We start from the raw sequence: 18,946 nt of genomic DNA, 5'->3' as shown, positions 1-18,946 counted from the left end.
TTCAAACAGGATAAAACATTTATTATATTTACAATTTGATATTCTCTATGTGTGCATAGAGGTGTTACCAATCCTTTCCTAAGTCTCACAACTTCAGTTCACTGCTTTCAGTGTTTCTTCTTCAGCTGACACTTAAACTTATTTTAATGTAGTTAACTGAATGAGCAAAAAAAAAAAATCCTTTTAGGACTTCCCCGCTAACATGTCAACTCCTTTTTTTTTTTTTTAACTCCAGCCGACATTTCTACACCATTCATTTCTTCCTCCTAAAGCAACACTTCACTTCACTTCACTTCACTTCACTTCACTTCACTTCACTTCACTTCACTTCACTTCACTTCACTTTACTTCAACAGACACTTCAAACCTTTTTAGTTCAGACAATGAGCTTTAAAAAGCTTCATCTCCTCAACCTTCTTCAGCTTTTACTCTTCATACACAGTTTTCTCCCAACAGCTTCCAGTGTTTACTCTCCGGTGTCTTCTTTTAGTTTATTCACCTGAACTCCGACAAATTTCTTTTCAGGACTACAACAGAAAAGTATTAGTTCGACTTTGGTTGACATTTCAACTTCTTTCACTAGTTCAACTTTAAGTATTTTCATTTCCTTCTATTCAACTGGAATTTAAATTCCTCTCAATGCTGCACTTCAAATGACACTTTTCAGCTGTCAGACTAAAACTGTTAGCAACAAGGAATAAAAAAAAAAAACCCTGTTGAACACTTTCACTCATCAAGTCACTGACACTTCAGATTTTGTCATTTACAATAGAATCTGACACCTCAAATTCATTCAGTTCTTTCTCTGAGACTAAAACTTCTACTTGTTATCGCACTTCACTTTTAGATGTAATTTCCGCTTCTTTCAGTATTTGTATTTTGACTAGACAATATTTCAATATTTCAACTATTTCCTATCCTCAGTTCCCTCTCATAATAGGCTATATAAGAAGATCATTGTGTTCATCAACCACAGTAAATGAAAGCCCTGAATATAAAATCACAAACCTACCTACTAGGAGAAAAAGATGGGCATTTTTAACATAAAAATAACATCTTATGAGAAAAGTCAGTTTCAATGTACCGTATGTTACTTTCATGACATGTTATTACAAGAAATGTCGCGTAAAAACTGAATAAATTGGATCTAGAAACATTGACTTTATATCAAAAATTGGACGTAGCGGAAGCGCCTTAAACTGCAATACCAGCGAGTGCCACTAGAGGTCGGCTCCAAAAAGCCTCCGGCTCCATAGACTCCCATTCAACTTCTCTCATCAAATCCAAAGTGAATAAAACGTGTCCATCAGTTATCTCGGTGTTGTTAGCTAAAGTCACTCCTTCTTCTTAGTTTTCTGGAGGTCCATCTGAAAATAATCCCTCATTCATTAGAAAAGAAGATTCAAGAACACCTGTTTTTGGGGGCGTGTCTGTTTGATTGACAGGCCTGCGGTGCAGTCAGGTTACAGCTATCGGTGAGCGGGACGTAGTATCGTCAGGTTTCCAATCAGATCGGTCAGATCCACCGCTGGCTCCTCCCCCACCTCGTCCAAATATGGTCAGAATCTGAATTCGTTCATAAACCAACGGGTCACTGTTGGTTGCCGCTTGGTCGTGAATCAGAAAGTAAAATTGCAGACTGGGTTGGTGGATAAGTGCATAAAGCCCAGTTGACATTAAAGATCCAGACGAGTTGCAGCAGTGTGAACCGGTCCGTCTCAGCTCGACTCCGCCTGAGATTCAGCTTGTCGAGTCGCAACCACGCATGTGAGGCTGAATAGTGTTTTTTTTCCCCTGCTAATTAGAAGAGACACTAACTCCTTTAAACGGAAGAACTGCTCGGCAAAAAGACGAGAGAAATGAAAAGAGTAGTGGAGATCTCCTGTTTCAAGTTCATGGCATTCATTTGCATAAATCCTCCTGGGTGTTCTGCTGAAGCACTGACGGGCAGCTCAAACCTCTCCACCCTCCTGATTCTTTTTAATGTTCTCGCCGTTTCATCACGACAGAAAATGCAACTGTTGCCGTTCACTCACTATCACCATCCTCATTCATGTTTTCAAACACTACAAATTATATCCAGCTACAATAAAGCAGGAAAAACCAGCAGTTGAATCAGAGGTACAGGAAGTCGTTGCCGTGGAGATTTCCCACCGTCTCTTTTGCTCAGCTTCAAGTACTGATGTTAAAAAGCACACACCGAGCCAGAGGTCTTGGTGTTGTCGTGGATCCAGAGTTTGAACAACCACATAAAGACAATTACAAAGTCAGCCCACTATCACCTGAAGAATATATCGAGGATCACAGGACTCAACAGGATTTGGAAAAACCTGTCCATGTATTTATGTTGAGTAGACCGGACTACTGTAACGGTGTGTTTACAGGTCTCTGTTAAAAAGTCAATCAGACAGCTCGAGTCCTCAAGAAACTGGATCCCATCCCTCCAGGTCGGAGGTCTTTACACCGACTTTACACTCGAACAAAGAATCGGCTTTAAACTCCTGCTGTTGGTCTATAAAGCACTGAATGGTTCATTTCTGATCTGCCGCGACCTTCAGGAACCATCTGGAGCTCTCAGGTCGTCTCCTTTCCGTCCCCAGAGTCAGACCTAAACATAGAGAAGCAGCGTTCAGTTTTTAAGCTCCACATATCTGGAACAAACTCCCAGAAAGCTGCAGATCTGCTGAGACTCTCAGCTGCTTCAAATCCAGACTGAAGACTTCTCTGTTTTCTGCCTTTCACTGAACAGATTTGAGGCTCTTGATTCATTTCTTGCACTGCAACTTATTTGTCTTTTTATATCTTACACCGCACTGTAGCTTTCTTTATTTCTTATTTCAATGTTTTTTAAATGTCTTTTTCTTCAGCCTGATGTTTTGATGCTTTTAACGGTTTTATGTGAAGTACTTTGAATTGCCTTGTTGTTGAAATGTGCTTGAAACTGTCAGGTTTCAGAAAGCTGCAAACTGGTAAAAACCCGAGTAGTTAGGACTTTCAAATCATGAATATGTTTGATTGAATTCACAATCAGTTCAACATATATTTGGCATTTTATGAAAAGTAACCAAAACCTTCCGGTAACCTGTAACCTGGAGTGTTTTTATTGAACCATATTGTTTTTTCCTATATGACAGTGAGCCTGCAGATATTGAGAAACAATCAAATTGGTCATAAACACTTTTACTTTCACAGAACTTTTGGGCTAATCTTGAAATTCATTCAGTTTTTTTACAGTTTTGAATGCCAGAGTAATTTAAATCACCAACTCTTCAAGCTGACTCACTGCTGCTGAACGTACGAGTGTTGTTGGCTCACGAAGCTGATTTATGTGTTGGTATTTTTCTTCGGGGGTTCATTTGGGCCTTGTTGCTCTCCACAGACAGCGTCAGCTGCAGATTTAAATTCCTCCTGACATCCTTCCATATACGCTGCGAAGACATTAAGGGATTCCCAGTTGTTTCTGAACCGCGGCAGTCGTTGGAAGGAAGCCAAGCAGAGACATCCGTCAGGGGTTCCCGTGCCTCTTTCATCCCGGATCAAACAATCAAACAGACATGAAACATGCCGAGCTGCTTCTGCTTATTGTTCCCTTTTTTGGGGGGAAAAAGCTGAGCAGGCTATAATGATTATTCAGGCTGCTTCTCTCTCCAGTCGTGCTTGAAGTGACAGTCCGACTCATCTCGCAGCACCTGCCGAGGCAGGGCCGTATATAACTGAGGAGCAGCTGATCCTTGTTACCCCGACACACTGCAGCTTTTTTGGGCTCCTCACTTCATTTGGCAGGTGGGCCATTTTTTTACCCCGTCGTTGTAGCTGTCATATTGTCCATAAATTCCCAGACAGAAGGGAGGTACATTCATCCCTCCGTCCAACCCTGGTGCACTAATTAAGATCGGAGCGTGCGTGGAGGTGAAGAGCCAGAAGCTCGACCCGCCTTCAGGAACAGCGCTGCATATATTTGACTTTGACGTCAGGTATTTAAGGGTTTGAGGTATAACAAATAAAATGTAAATTTTCACCGGTGGATATCTCGTGGGTTTATCTCTGTGCCTTTTATTCTGTTGGTAATTGCATTTCCCCCCTCAGGTGCCCCGTCATTCATTCTATCTAATTAGCTCTCCTGACCCTCTAAGCATGGCGGTGGCCTCTTCATCCGGCGAAGGCGCTGACTTCTGCCTCATCGCTTCGACGTGCGCCCAGTGCGTAAAGCGTGGGACGGATGCTTCCCGGGCCGCTGCGTCCCGTCAGAACGCGATACATGACGCACTTTCTAGAGATCGTTCTCCAGTGAATTAATGACGTGCGGTTATGACATCTGTTATTGGCGTGCCACAAAAGGTCCACGCCGCAGCTTTGACTTGTAATACAAGTGATTGGTGTAAAACTAACTGCCAATGGCCAGCCCCCCAGAAAGTACCAAATTAATTGGTGACTCGCTGACAAGCGTGCTGCCATGAAAAGACGACTGTGTCTTGCGAGAGCGAGTTTCAGTTGAACAATGGGCCTATTTAAAGCTGACTGGGAGGCTTGTTATAAGGAGAATTAATGTTTGAATTAATCAGCACCTAGCTTTGCTTTTTTCTTCCTCTGTGATTTAGTATCTGCGGGTGGAAGCGGGGCAGGGAGTCCTAACTGGCAAATTAATCATTTATAATCATTCATCTCACTTCACTGGCAAACTGCAGTGCAACAGAAAGAAATGTAATAAAATGAACATTAACTGATATGAAAATGACATGTTTTTCTTTCTCCATTCTTCTAGCTGTCTAAATAAAGTTGCAGCTCGGGGTTTCTCTGCAGTGCCGCCGAGAGGAAGCCGGCTCCGACACCAGGCCCCCCCACCGGGCTCGTCTTCTCACCAGCTGCAAGTGAAGCCCGTGTATATCTCTAATATGACTTTAATTCTCCACGGCCTCAGCACAAATCGCACCGCATGCCTCCAGGCGCTCGGCGATAATGTTTCATACACATGTTCTGCAGGGGAGGCGTCTTTAGAAGCTCCCAGCCGAGGCTGAATACAACTCGGGGGAGAAAGTCTGTAAAATGACGTCACGCCGAACCTTTTCTTCCCCCAGAGCTCCGCACGACGAATCAATTCAGTCCTCGCCCGCCCGCACGGGGGGCTCGGCTGCTGATACAATGTGATGCGCTTCTTCTCTGTTATTGCTCTCATCTTTCACACCACACCTATTGCTGACACTTGCCACAAGCTGTGTTTTAATGGGGCAGTTCCACCGAGAGGAGACGAGTGCCGCTCGACTTTGACCATCGCAGGGTTAAACGAGGAGAGCTCGGCTTCACCGTCACTGACAATCAGCATTAAAAACCGCTGCTCTCTTCAGCTCGAAGCATAATTACATTTTCACAGAAAAGCAGTGGCACTTGTTTTATATGCGCATTTTTAATTTGAACATTAGAAAACCTGAGTGGAAATACTGGGACTCAAAATATCGGCTTCGCTGAGGTGGAAAAAAACAAAGAGACAAAGTGAAATGGAAACAGACTCAGCAAGTCAATCAATCATGACCCATGAAGCATGTGACTTTACTTTACAGCGATGAAACCACTGGAACATTCCTCAAATCAACACATGGAACAACATCAAAAAAATTATTCCATCACATCTTCTACAATGTTTTCATTGGTTTGACTCGCTGCACTCTTTAAAATGGTTTAATGGTTCCCAATTGGAGAATTCGTGCCACTAGCTGTCTGTCTTCATGACAATTTCTCTATTTGCACATCATCAGAATGAGTGGAAATGCACATTTATTTGAAATGTACTTTTGATGATTTCCTGGAAATAATGGTGAAATGTTAGTAATGGAATCCGACGACAGATTAGTTTTGTTAGAAGATAGTTTGGCGTCAGGCTGCTCAGCAAAGGACCTCCGGCGGCTAAAAGTATCGACATCGTTGTAACGTCGAGTTGTGGTTTACAAAGAAACTGCAAATTGTAACGCGGTTATTTGGTCAACTTTGTGCTCAAATGAATTTGTTCTGCAAACAATCTGAATAGTGACGCGATGCTACTTTTGACATAAAAACACACCCTCAACAACACAATCTTTTGTTCCCCGTCACCTTTATTCACTGGAAGTGGCATCGTGTGACTTGTTTCTGTTCTGAAAACATTTGACACAAACTTGGATGTGCACACGTCCTGATCACAAGACCTCCTTCAACTCGTAGAAACCTGGAGTACAGCGGTCACGGTGTTGTGCTGTGCAACAGTCGGTGAACTTTTTGATCCACATTTCCAACACAGCGTCGCTGGCTGGCCGACAGCTGTTGGTACGTTGGCTCTCAGAGGCAAATAAACACCAATAAAACAAAAATGCAAGGTGGTAAATTGCTTCAGTACGAAAAATAGTAAAATATCTAAATATTAGCTAAAACTAGCCTCCAAGTTAGCGGCAATGCCGGACCGAGAAGCGAGAATAGTAAGATCCTCGAGTGTATTACATTGAGTTTGAGTTGAGTCTGGTTTGCAAATGCAGCCTTTCATTAGTAAAGGGATAAATGTGAGATTACTTCTTTCAGAAGTCACAGAAATGTTTCATCCTCCTCATAAAATCTGAAGATACTGAATTCCTGCTGCAGAGACGTGGATTCCTCAGATGAAAACATTTCGTCGCTGTAAATACAATTATAAAACCATCTGTTTTACTTGTGTATGTTTTTACACCATTAAATGTAGAATTACTTCTGCTTTGAAAATATTCTGAAAACTATCAGTGAAGGTTTTTTTTTCTTGAATGTGAAAACAAAGGTCAATCACTGGAGTATCTAATCTCTTGTTCTTTCTATCTGGAGTGATTAGAAGAGTGATTAATGAACCCACTGTATCTGCAGTCATGTACTGTAAATGCAAAGTGTGCTGAAGGGGAGAATTAGTTGAGCTTCAGAGCAGGAGCTTCTATTACAGGAGTACAACAGCAGCGCCATTAAAAGCACCAGGCTATGACATTACACTTTCCCAGCTCCTCTCTGGAGGTCCCTCCGGGGTCCCGGGTGTCACCGACTTCCCATCTCTGCAGGCCCGGCTCGATTAGCGACTGACCTTTCATTATCGTCTGCACATCATCAGCGAGCCCCGGGGGCACCGGGAAGGGCCAGCGCACCGAACTCCAATATTTTATATCGATTTGTGTGACCGAAGCACGCATCAAAACAGCACGGCCGTCTGGAGGAAGCAGACAGTGAAATGTAGCAGCGGTAATGATCAGAGACGCGACCGAGCCAGCGACGGTTCGGATATAGATCGCCTGCTTTCTGCTTGTTTACAAGTTGAATCAAAGTAGCAGATTGCGGATGTACGTTTTTATATTGGGGAAGCAAATTTCCCTGCAATTTGTGACCCATTAAGTCAAATACAGGTAAAAAAAAACCAAAAAAACAATCAAAGTTGAAGTTCGGAAACAATATCGATAGGTATTTTAGTTAGTTTAAGTTTGCTATAATCTGCAGCAGCGACTGTCAGCTCTATTTTTTTTTTTAAGGTGCATGAAATGAAAAAATGATCTTTTCAGGATGGAACAAATACATTTCAATCACAGCCAGCAGGTCGAAGACACCACTTCAAGGGACTCAAGAAACAGATCTGGAGGTTGGCGAAGTCTTTAACGACCGGTGGAAAGTCGCCCCGATGCAGCACCTGAGTTCACTGTGATTCATGCTCTTTGATGCAGCCATGAGGTGGTGACAGATTCTTTATGAAGATCCTTTATGATGGATCTCTTCATGTGGAGAACATCTCGACTCCAGCGCCACCCGACGCTCCTTCGGTGTTTGAATTCACCTAAAGTGCCGGGATGGTGTGTTTACTGCCGTAAATTACGGCTCGGGCTTTAATCAGAGCAGGGTAATCTCTCACATCCAGGGTAATCTCTTACATCCAGGGTAATCTCTTACATCCCAACTCATATAACATACTGTTAACTGCTTGTTTGAGCTCAGATCGTTGAAGAATTCGGAAATCCTCCATCGACAAGAGAAATGAGGAGACCGGTAATGGATCGTTGCATTATCTCGACATTGTTTATGCAGCATTGTTTCAGGAAAAAGGAAAATCATAAAAAGCCTAATGGAGCGACTTTGATCTCGTCTTCAGAGCGAAACTGCAGCGGCCTGAATATTCCCCGTGAGCCTCCACACAGAGACGGGGATCCGTTTTAACGTTAGCACGATAGCATCAAGTACTGTCTGAAAAAAAGGAGCTTTCTGTTAGAGCAGGATGCCAAATTAGCATTTCCTTTTATCTGATTGGCAGGTGAGGCGGTGCAGGAGGCAGCCGTGAAGAGCTGGTTTTCAGTGAAGCATGCGACCTGGATGACAATATGTTGATATATGACCTCAGCTCAGCCACGTAGGTTTGTACCTCAACGAGGTGTCAGGTCATGTCATGTGACACACTCCACCGCCTTACAGGCTATTTAGGCTGCACACAAGCTGCAGCTCAGTGTCCCAATTCTGATGGTTTTCCCTCATGTGGCCCAGTTTCGATGTTTTCTGATCAGTGTCAACAGCAAAAAGCTGCACGCAGTTGCAGTTTTCCAATTCCCACCCAGACCGCATGGAAGCGTGTTGCGCAATCAGTTCAGTGTGTTGCAACCTCTGGTGGCTCGAATACGAAAACACAAACGAGAAGGTTTTTAACGATGCCGTGCCCCCGCCGCTCTGTGAAGATGTCTGCAAATGAAGTCCAACGAGAACACATGCACTGCTGGTGAACCGAGCGGGGAAGAAGTCGGTGAGGTGTAATGAGGGGTAGCTTCTCAAAACAAGGAGTTCTGGTTTAAAGTCTGTGTTTTCATGAGTAACATTTTTTGGGGGGTTTAAAATATGCATCATTATTGTTGGTGGAGGAAAATGCTGCAGAAGCTTCCTGTTTGTTCTCATCTCTAAACAGCTGTTCTCAGGGCCACGGAAACATCGGTTGGTTAGTGCAGCAGCGCAGTTAATGGCTGCCTGAAGATATTCAAGTCAATCAACATCCTCCAGTCTGATGCAAAAAGGCAAATTATTTTCACGCACCGAGTTTAAGACAACTGACTAATATCTCTCCTCTAAAATCCATCTGAGAACTTTGCTGGATGCAGTTATGCAAATGCTCAATTTTACTTTCAGTGCTTTCTTTTGAAAACAGTACCTATCAGGGGATTTTCTATCTGCAGCACATCACCACATACTGTGCATCATTTAAACAGCCAAAACTTGGATTTCAGGTACTTTATATTCTTTGCACAGTATAAACTTTCCAAAAAAAAAAGATTTAATCTGCATTTAATGTACAGATAATTGTGAATAGTTTCCACCTCATCAAAAACTGATTTCGTGAGTAAATTACATAATTATAGCAATGAGTCAGTTACACTTCTGTAACCTCTTCTAAAAATTCAGCTACAAACTCCACCAAATGTAAAGCAACAGAAATGAAGCACAACAACTACTACGTCTATTTCAGTCATAGTTGGACCAGGCTGCAATGTTTGGTAACCTTTTAAAATAGTTTCAGATGTAGTCTGGTCCCAGTACAGGAACCTCCACGGGGAAACGGGGTCATCAGGTATTTTGTTACAGGAGTGTAAGTTGGCAGCTCTGACTCGGTATTCGGGCCACATCAAGGGAGAAAATACAAGCAGGATTTAAAAAAAAAAACGTTGAGATGTCGAGAACAAAGGTAAAAAATTGAGAGTAAAGTTGAAATTAATTTTCCAGAATAAAATTACATTTCAAGAGAATAATCCACACAACCTGCTTTTGTACACGTGATCCAAAATGTGTTCATGTAGATGAACTCCTGCTAATGTTCTTCAGAATCGGTTTTACTAAGAAGGAAATTCTGTCTCTTTTAGTGCATAAAAACAGTTTGGTGATAAATATTTTGACTTTGAAGAGCTTGTCTGTACAGAATGACAAACCGCACAAATTCGGGGGAAGCGGTTGCATTTGCGCCGACAAAACTAGCTGATGCAACGGTATCCATGGTTACACCTGCAAATAAACTGCTCCAAAAAATAAAGGGAACACTTAAACAACTCAATGTAACTCCAATCAATCCCACTTGTGTGAAATCAAGCTGTCCAGTTCGGATCAACACTGATTGAGGATCAGTTTCACCTGCTGTTGTACAAATGGAACAAACAACAGGTGGAAATGAGGCAATTATCAAGACAACCCTATAAAGGAACGGTTCTGCAGGTGGTGACCACAGACCATTTCTCTGTCCTCGTCCTTTCTGGATGATTTTTGGTCCCTTTTGCATTTTGCCAGTGTCCTCACCACTAGAGGTAGCATGAGGTGTCTCCAACCCACAGAAGTTGTTCAGGTAGTGCAGCTCATCCAGGATGGCACATCAATGCACGCTGTGGCAAGAAGGTTTGCTGTGTCTGTCAGCACAGTGTCAAGAGGACGGAGGACATACCGGGAGAGCAGGACAATGCTCGGCCTCATGTGGCTGGAGTGTGTCAGCAGTTCCTGCATGATGAATCCAATCCAGCACATCCGGGACATCGCGTCTCGTTCCGTCCGCCGGCGCCACGTCCACCACAGACTGTCCAGGAGTTGACTGATGCTTTGATCCGGGTCTGGGAGGAGATCCCTCAGGAGAACATCCGTGGTCTCATCAGGAGCATGCCCAGGCGTTGTAGGCAGTGATACAGGCACGTGGAGGACACACACACTACTGAGACTCATTTGGACTTGTCTTCAGGAATCTCCACAGAAGTTGGATCAGCCTGTGATCTGATTTGTCCACTTTTATTTGGAGTATGATTCTGAATCCAGACCTCCATGGATAATGATTCTGATTTCCATTGATCATTCTTATGTTATTTTGTTCTCAACACATTCCACTATGTCATGAATCAAGATTTTTAACTGGAATATTTCATTCATTGAGATCGAGGATGTTGTTTAAGTGTTCCCTTGATCTTTTTGAGCAGTGTACAAAGAGGATATATGTTGTATCATAAGACAACTGATGAAGCTGTTTGATCCTGGAGCTGTTTGTGGAGCTCAGGCGCTCTGAACCGACTTCCTTTGCTTCTCAACATTTTGACTTTTTTCTTGACATTTAGAGTTCAATGCCATTATTTAGCCAGTACATTGTTTACCGTCTGTGTTTAGGATGCTAGCATGCTACCATCTGCTTAATTGGCAATAACACATCGGGGTGAGACTGATGGGAGTTACATCGTTTTGTAGGAATTTATTCTTAAGCCACAGATTTCAACAAATTCAAACCGTTAACCTACACACCAAATTTCATGGCAGTCAAATCAAATTGTTGTCAAGACTTTTTGATAAAGATTAAAAATGTTGCGCCAGAAGAAAAGTCAGAGGTCCTGGTCAGGTTTATCCCTTCGGGGGACTGTTTGGTTTCGGATGGTTTGCCATGAAATGTGGTTTAAAGTGGTGAACCAATAACTGGCCGACCACTGCTGGTATGGCTAAAAATGGGATAAATTACAGCGACTGGTAATTTAATTGAATATTAATCAGCGTTTTTATTTTTTAAAAATGTGTCACCATACATCGTCCGGCATGCTGGGAACTGTACTACTCGTGTGTAATTGAAAATGTATACAGCTAATTTAGGATGCAAAACACAATAACAAAAGTAAAATCAAAATAAAATAAAATAGTAAAAATGCATTAAAGTCTGTGTTTAGTAGCTACAACCAGATGGTTAGATATTATATGTTAAAAATAGCAAAAAAAAAGACAAAGTCAAGACTAATATAGATAATCACTAAATGACCTGGAACATATTAGTGACAAAAGAACGGCTTTAAAGTCAGTACAAATTTCAGCTGTGAGAACTCCAGTTTTAGGGGTATGATTAAGATTTATTTCCTTTTGAAAATATACCCATAAATTTGTCATATGAAAACAATTATACAACCTTGAACATTTTATCACAACAGGATCACACAAGTTAACACCCACGTCCCTGCATTACAAAGAATGGCCCTTAATAGTTTTACTTTTTTTTTTTCTAAACATTTAAAACATTTTCAACGAAAAAAAGAAAGAAAAAAAATAAATTAAACAATACAAGATTTCCACTACAACTTTCAAATCTCCATCTACTTCAATACCCAGAGCCCCTCGGTACCCCCCAGGGAAGAACCCGGACACGCGAGCTTGAAGTGGTGCGATCAAGGAAAAATGAGAGGGGAGTGGTGGTGGTGGTGGTGTTGGGGTGGGGGGTGTGGTGGGGTGGAGGATTTAACCCATAAATCTGTGAAACTCAACGTTGTCTCGTCCCAAAGAGGGCGGCGGCCAGTAAATCTCTGCCATTGTGCCTCTTTTATATCATATCAAGGGATTTGTCTGGCAGGAAAATCTGCCCATGATTTATCATGTTATAAAATTGGTTTAACATGCCATTTCTGCAGCTGGAAGCTTTTTCTGCCGCGTTTTTTTGCCGGAGAGCGACGAAGCTCACGATACAACTACGTTTCCTGGAGTTTAGAAAAATCCCCGTCTGAATGTTGAAGTCTTTCCAAGGGGACCCATTTCAAAATGTATGCAGCATTTCCTTTTGGAATATATTAATTGTGAGTTTTGCATACAAACATAGATAATCCTGTGTTTTTTTGTTTTTTTTACACAACAGTGACTGATTACTGTTGTCACGACGACCGAACACGAACGAAGGCCTGGAAAAAGCTTTTTGGACCCTTTTATTCACTTTGACTGTTCCGTCCAACAAGAAAAGGCAATGCGTGCACATGCACAAAGAAACACACAAATGCATCATGCGCACACCAATGCACGCACACACACACACACACACACACACACACACACACACACACACACACACACACACACACACACACACACACACACACACACACACACACACGACACACACACACACACACACACACACACCGTTCATACTGCAGCTAAGATGGGTTTTAGACGATTTAGTCCTGACATGTTGCAGCGATGATACTTCTAGTGCCACGCGAAGATGTCCCGTCGCTCCCTCCTTCACCTTGATGTCTCGGTGAGTCGACAACATCATTACTCATCACGTCACCACTGAATCACACGCCTAGTGCAACACTATATCACTCCCATATTGATATGTTGGTTATAGAATTATATTCAGTGTACTGTATGAGAACATTATGTCATATAAACACGTCCACGGTTTCATATATCACTTTTATATTCACATGTCCACTTTATCACGAGATCACCGTCATATCGACACCCACTATAATAGTACATCACGTTCGTTTGTCACAAATCCACTGGGTCATAGAAAAAACTTTTTTTTTTTTTTTTTTTTTTGATATGTGTGCACTGCGTTGTCGACGTTGCTCGCGTGTGCGTCGGTCTGCATTGTTTTCAAATCATTTTCATGTTGACCCGCCGCGGGCCGCTCGTCTCCGACACCTCCGCCGCCGCCCCGTTGGATTTACGGGGGACATACTCGATGTCAAAGTTGCTCTTATGGCGTCCTTTCCCTCGGCTCCACACGAACAGAAGCAGAAAGCAGAAGATGACCACACCTAGGAAGGACAGGCAGCCCATGGCTGTAGATATGATGATGGTCTTAAGGTCGATGGGGACCGTCATGTTGTACAACACCGTCCCGTTGCCCCACGTGCTGTTGGAGTCTGTCAGGTAGTTTGAGCTCCTGTTGCTGTGAGATCGGTCCGTTAAGCCCAGGCTCTTCACGGCGAGAGAGGCCGAGAGGCTCGCGTTGCCAGCGGGGTTGCTGGCGATGCACAAGTACACGCCGCTGTCGTGCAGCTCCGCCGCCTTGATCTCCAGGGTCCCGTCCGGCTGGACCTCCACCCTGCCGCTGCTCTTGGCCGTGACGTAGCGTCTGTGAGGTGTAATCCAGACCACGGAGGGCCGAGGCGCTCCCTCTGCCGTGCAGGTGAGGCGGGCGGGCTGACCCTCGTCAGCCATCAGCAGCTGCGTGGTGTTGGGTCCGATCCGTGGCTTGGTGCAGGTCATGTACCTGGAGACCAGAGGTTCCTTGAGCTCGCGCAGAGTTTTCCCCAGAAGGTTGTCGGGTGCACTGCACTCAGGCTGGACCTCCAAAATCTGCAGAGAGGGCGGCTTGTGGCTGTTGAGCAGCCAGAGCAATCTGCAGTCGCACACCAGCGGGTTTCCGCCCAGACAGAGCCTCTGCAGGCCGTCCGGTGAGGCGAACACTCCCCTCTCCAGGGAGTCCAGGCGGTTCTCCGACACATCCAGGAGTTGCAGCGATTTGAGGCCCACAAAAGCGAAGGTCTCTATAGAAAGCAGCTGAGCCCCTGTGAGGCGGAGCTCCAGCAGGTGTGGGAGTTGGCCCAGCTCTCCCTGGCTGATGTGCTGGATGCGGCAGTAGGACAGGTTCAGATGCGTGAGGTAGGGCAGGTTGCGCAGCGCTGCGCCGGGGAAGGCAGACAGGTTTGTGTTGGTTATGAACAGCGTGGTGAGGTTGAGGCCGTGGAGGGAGAAAGGAGGCAGTGTGTCCAGCCAGGGCCAGAAGTCGATCTCTAGGTGGTGCAGACGAGATAATCTCTTAAAGGAGAAAGGCTTGAGAAAAGCGATGCTCAGGTAGCGCATGCGCAGCTCGACCAGGCTGTGCAGATGTGCCAGAGCGTCCGTGGGGACGACGGTCAGGTTGGAGCGTTCCAGGGTCAGACTCTGCAGGCCCAGTAATCCCGTGAAGGCCCTCTGAGAGACGAAAACCAGCTCGTTATCTCCCACCTCCAGGGACGTCAACCGCCGCAGGTCTTGGAAGGCGTGATCCAGAAGAACCACCAGCCGGTTGTGGCTCAGGTCGAGGCGGGTGAGGTTGGTCAGGCCCGACAGCACGCCGATGGGAACCAGCTGGAGCAGGTTGCTGCGGAAGTTGAGCGAGCGGAGAGCGAGCTGAGAGCGGAAGGAGTTGGGCTCCACGGCGCTGATGAGGTTGTCGCTGAGATCCAGATCCTCCAGCTGCTGGAACGACGAGAAGTTGTCCGGCGTGATGATGCGCAGCTTGTTCTTGCTGAGGTCCAGGACGCGCGTCTCGATGGGGATGCCTTCGGGGATGCTGGGCAGGCGCTTGCGGTGGCAGCTGACCGACTTGCTTTGGGCGGAGCACTCGCATCGGGCGGGGCAGCTCAGCGCCGAGCTGGCGAGGAGGAGCAGCAAAGCCCCGCCCAGGACGAGGTGGCAGTGGTGCGGGCCCGGGTCTCGCATGTCTCTTTTACCCACGTTGCCCTCTGTCACGGCACAGCTTCTTGTCCATACGGAGCAGCATCACGAACGAGCCCTGCAAGACACACCGACAGAAAACGTGTTAACATACTCGCCACTTAACTGCGGCCGTCGGCTCCCGTTCACAACCTCTCACCTTCTGACGCCTCCAACCGTTTTACAACCTTTTACACAGCGAGTCGACTTAAACCGCCGAGTCTTTTTCCTGCTTTAATAAATGTCTCTTTTTTTTTTCTCTCTCTCTCTCCTGGCGAGCTGGATATAATGGAATTAAACTCCCGGCAGGGCGAGACGCGGCAAGAAATAGAAATACCAGCAGCGGAAAAAAAACGTGAGCGTTGGTCACCGCGGTAGCACAAAAGGTTGCAGGCTAACCGGAGGTGTTTTATGAGGATGGACGACGTGCCGGCCTGATGGCGAGGAAAGACCGGCGTTAGGGGGCAGCGAGGCCGAAGGCCCGCATGGGTCTGGTACTGCTGTATGTGTGAGTGTTAGTTCTGCCTCATAGTGTGTGTGTGTGTGTGTGTGTGTGTGTGTGTGTGTGTGTGTGTGTGTGTGTGTGTGTGTGTGTGTGTGTGTGTGTGTGTGTGTGATAAAGGGATGAGGGGGTGAAATATGTGGCAAGTGTTCAAATTAAAATACAAACGAAGTAGGAAATGAAATGACAGCTTGTGTTTGCTTGTGTAATTGAAGCCACAGCAGCGTGTGAGCAGGCACAACCCCGCCAGGACCAACGGAAACAAACGTATACGGCTTCACAAGTAATCAACATGTCATCTCGCTGCCTCCTCGTTTCCACTCACACCGAGTTAAATATGACTTTCTATATTTATCACTGATGCTGAAGCAGAGAGACGTCTACGTATAAATAGCAGAATGCTTGTTGCTCTTCTGGTTTCCGCTAACTGCTTGTTATTGCAGATTATTTCGTCGAAATATTCTCAATATTTGATTTTACTTTAGTTCCTGAAATGATCCAAGCGATAAGTTCTCGATCTCCTTTTGAATTCATTTGATCTCGTTTGCCCGTTTATTTGCAGGAATTAACGCTTCCTACGGCGCGTTTACAGCTCATAATGATGAACGGCGTTATTGCCACGGCAGCGTTTTATGTGTCGCATGACAGTAAAGATGCATTTTACAGGCAGATTAACAATAAATCAAATGAAAGTTATATTTGTATCCTTATTGCTTGTCGGCTGTATAAAATACAAAGTAAAAATCGGTCAATTTGCAGTGATTATGCGACTGATTAAAGATTTACTGCTCGTGTTCTGATTCCATTCATGAAAATGAAAACGTGGCTCCAGTTCTCGGCACATGTGTGTTTGGTGAGGTTGTTGAGGGAGGAAGAGGAGATGACGACGGTGTGATGAGGAGTTGAGCCGTGGAGCGTCGTGGGTCTCCGAGAGCCGAGCGTATCCGCGGCTCGACGGAAAGACGCCTCCCGGCAGCCACAGGTTGTTGAATTGAGAGATGGCCGTGGAGACGGAGAGGCCGAGCGTAATCGCCTCATTACCAGTAGTATCTGCATTCTGCTCGTGGCTATCTTTCCCAATTAGATGCGCAAAAACGTAACACACATCTGCGAGCGCTGGAAATCTGAATGCACCCTCAGAGAGTGGCGAAGAAAAAGCAGTGGGAATATGAAAAGGCGCCTTTGTAAAACCCTTTTTGAATGCTCGCAGACCTCGCAGAGCAAAAACGCTGCCGAGGCGAGCAGATGACGAGCAGACAGACACGTACCTGACTTTGATAGTGAAGTGAGTGACATTCAGAAAACAGGCGAGATGAGGCAGAAGCAGCCGCTCGCTCTGCTGCTCCTCCGGCTCAGCCCTCCGCCCGGCTCATCAGCTGCACCGCTCGCATCTCCATATCTCTGCCTTTCTTTCCCTCCTCTTGCTATCGCTGTTTCATCTCTCCGTCCGTCCGTTCACATATCTTCCACCTAACTCCTTTTTTTTTTTCCCCTTTTTCCTCTCTCTCTCTCTCCGCGGTCCTGCCCGGCCTGGCAAAGAGCCGCGGTCCGTTCATCGGTCTCTGCAGGCTGGCTTTTTATCGATCGCGGCTCAGACACATCAGATGCCAGCAATGTAGCCTTTAACAAAGAGCAGGCCGTTGCCACAGCAACTACAAACCCTGACTCCCATCCGCTCTGTGTAGCCTGCCAATCAAATTAATGAAAAAAGAAAAGAAGGAACAGAGTAAAGAGGACGGCGTTTTCTATTTCATATTTATTTAGTGCTCACATTGAGACAACTTACAAACTGAAAACCTTCCTTGAAATTGAGCTGGTTGGTGAAGCTTGTTTCAGGTGTTTCCGAGCTGTCATTCTGACCGCGCCGCTATTTGTCGACCTGTCTCGTCGGCCATCCATCTGGCGCTCCGGTAACTATCCGTGTCTCTCCACCTTATTATCCGTCCACAAGCCTGCCTCTGTCTTTGTGTATTTATCAGTCTGCCCCCCCCCCCCCCACCAGCCGCTCTTCCTCCCTGCCTCTCTGTTTAATAATTACAGTCCAGTTGTGTGTTGTGTTGCTGCAGTGAGGAACTGGTCTGGTGATGTGTGTGTGTGTGTGTGTGTGTGTGTGTGTGTGTGTGTGTGTGTGTGTGTGTGTGTGTGTGTGTGTGTGTGTGTGTGTGTGTGCGTGCGTGTGTGTCAGTGTGTCGTCGGCGCTGATGTGCACACCTCCGCCTTGTAAGTTATTTAAGCTCATACCGGAGCAGGCTCATGATAAAATGGCTGTTTATGCTGGTGCTGTTTTTGTTTTATTCAGCTCTCTCCACAGTTAAAAAGATGAGACTAGTTCACAAAATCTGACACATTTACTGAACCACATCATAACTCAACATCTTTCCAAATATATGCTTCACAATGCTGACGTCGATGAAACACAGATGATTCCCCCACAAACTGTAAATTGTGTCCTTGGATTAAAAAAGTATTTCAGCACTTGAGTACGAGTGCACAACCTTGAAAAAGGATTTAGTTTGGAGTCTCCTGAAGACCTCCAGTGTGTTTGATGTCCCAATCTATATCTCAGCAGTCTGCTGGCCTCCAACCACTCTGTCTTTCTTTGCATTTCCAGTTTATTTGCCTTGTAGGCATTTGGCCTTTAAAACATGGATAATTGATAGGAATTCTCAGTATATAATGCACAATAGTATGTTTATACCTGCAGGGCTGAAAAATAAAGCCAATGCAAATAATAAAAATAAAAAAAAGCAGGTAAATCCCCACAGACCTCCAATTTAAATGCCCAACTACAGTGGACATAGCCTGGTACCATGAATGGTTTCAACCACAGACTGTATATAAAACTGTTCACAGCTTCCAGATCTGAAAAATGAGGCCAATACAGAAGTACTTTAAGCTGCAATACCACTGAGTGCCACTAGAGGTCGGCTCCAAAAAGCCTCCGGCTCCATAGACTCCCATTCAACTTCTCTCATCAAATCCAAAGTGAATCAAATGTGTCCATCAGTTATCTCGGTGTTGTTAGCTAAAGTCACTCCTTCTTCTTAGTTTTCTGGAGGTCCATCTGAAAATAATCCCTCATTCATTAGAAAAGAAGATTCAAGAAGACCTGTTTTTGGGGGTGTGTCTGTTTGATTGACAGGCCTGTGGTGCAGTCAGGTTACAGCTATCGGTGGGCGGGACGTAGTTACGGCCAGTTTCCAATCAGATCAGTCGGATCCCCTGCTTGCTCCTCCCCCAGCT

At 45.1% G+C, this 18,946-nt stretch overlaps 1 protein-coding gene across 2 annotated transcripts in view; it reads right to left on the bottom strand.

Moving 5' to 3' along the window:
* Positions 1-11,186: 11,186 nt before the first annotated feature.
* lingo2b (leucine rich repeat and Ig domain containing 2b) overlaps positions 11,187-18,946 on the bottom strand; it is a 35,345-nt gene continuing 27,585 nt past the window's right edge. The window contains exons 1-2 of one of the 2 annotated variants that reach the window (XM_069719734.1): positions 16,972-17,394; positions 11,187-15,280 (exon numbers count right to left, since the gene is read on the bottom strand). In XM_069719734.1, coding sequence (XP_069575835.1) covers positions 13,372-15,207 — 1,836 coding nt within the window. In that variant the 5' untranslated portion in view covers positions 15,208-15,280; positions 16,972-17,394 and the 3' untranslated portion in view covers positions 11,187-13,371. Of the gene's footprint in view, positions 15,281-16,971; positions 17,395-18,946 lie in introns of those variants that run through there. The other variant, XM_069719733.1, reaches the window with a different exon arrangement.

Source organism: Brachyistius frenatus, unplaced genomic scaffold, assembly GCF_029030835.1.
Source record: "Brachyistius frenatus isolate BFR_SWC_R1_liver_20210118 unplaced genomic scaffold, ASM2903083v1 Contig_222, whole genome shotgun sequence".
NCBI lineage: Eukaryota > Metazoa > Chordata > Actinopteri > Embiotocidae > Brachyistius > Brachyistius frenatus.
This window is presented reverse-complemented; position numbering and strand designations above follow the sequence as displayed.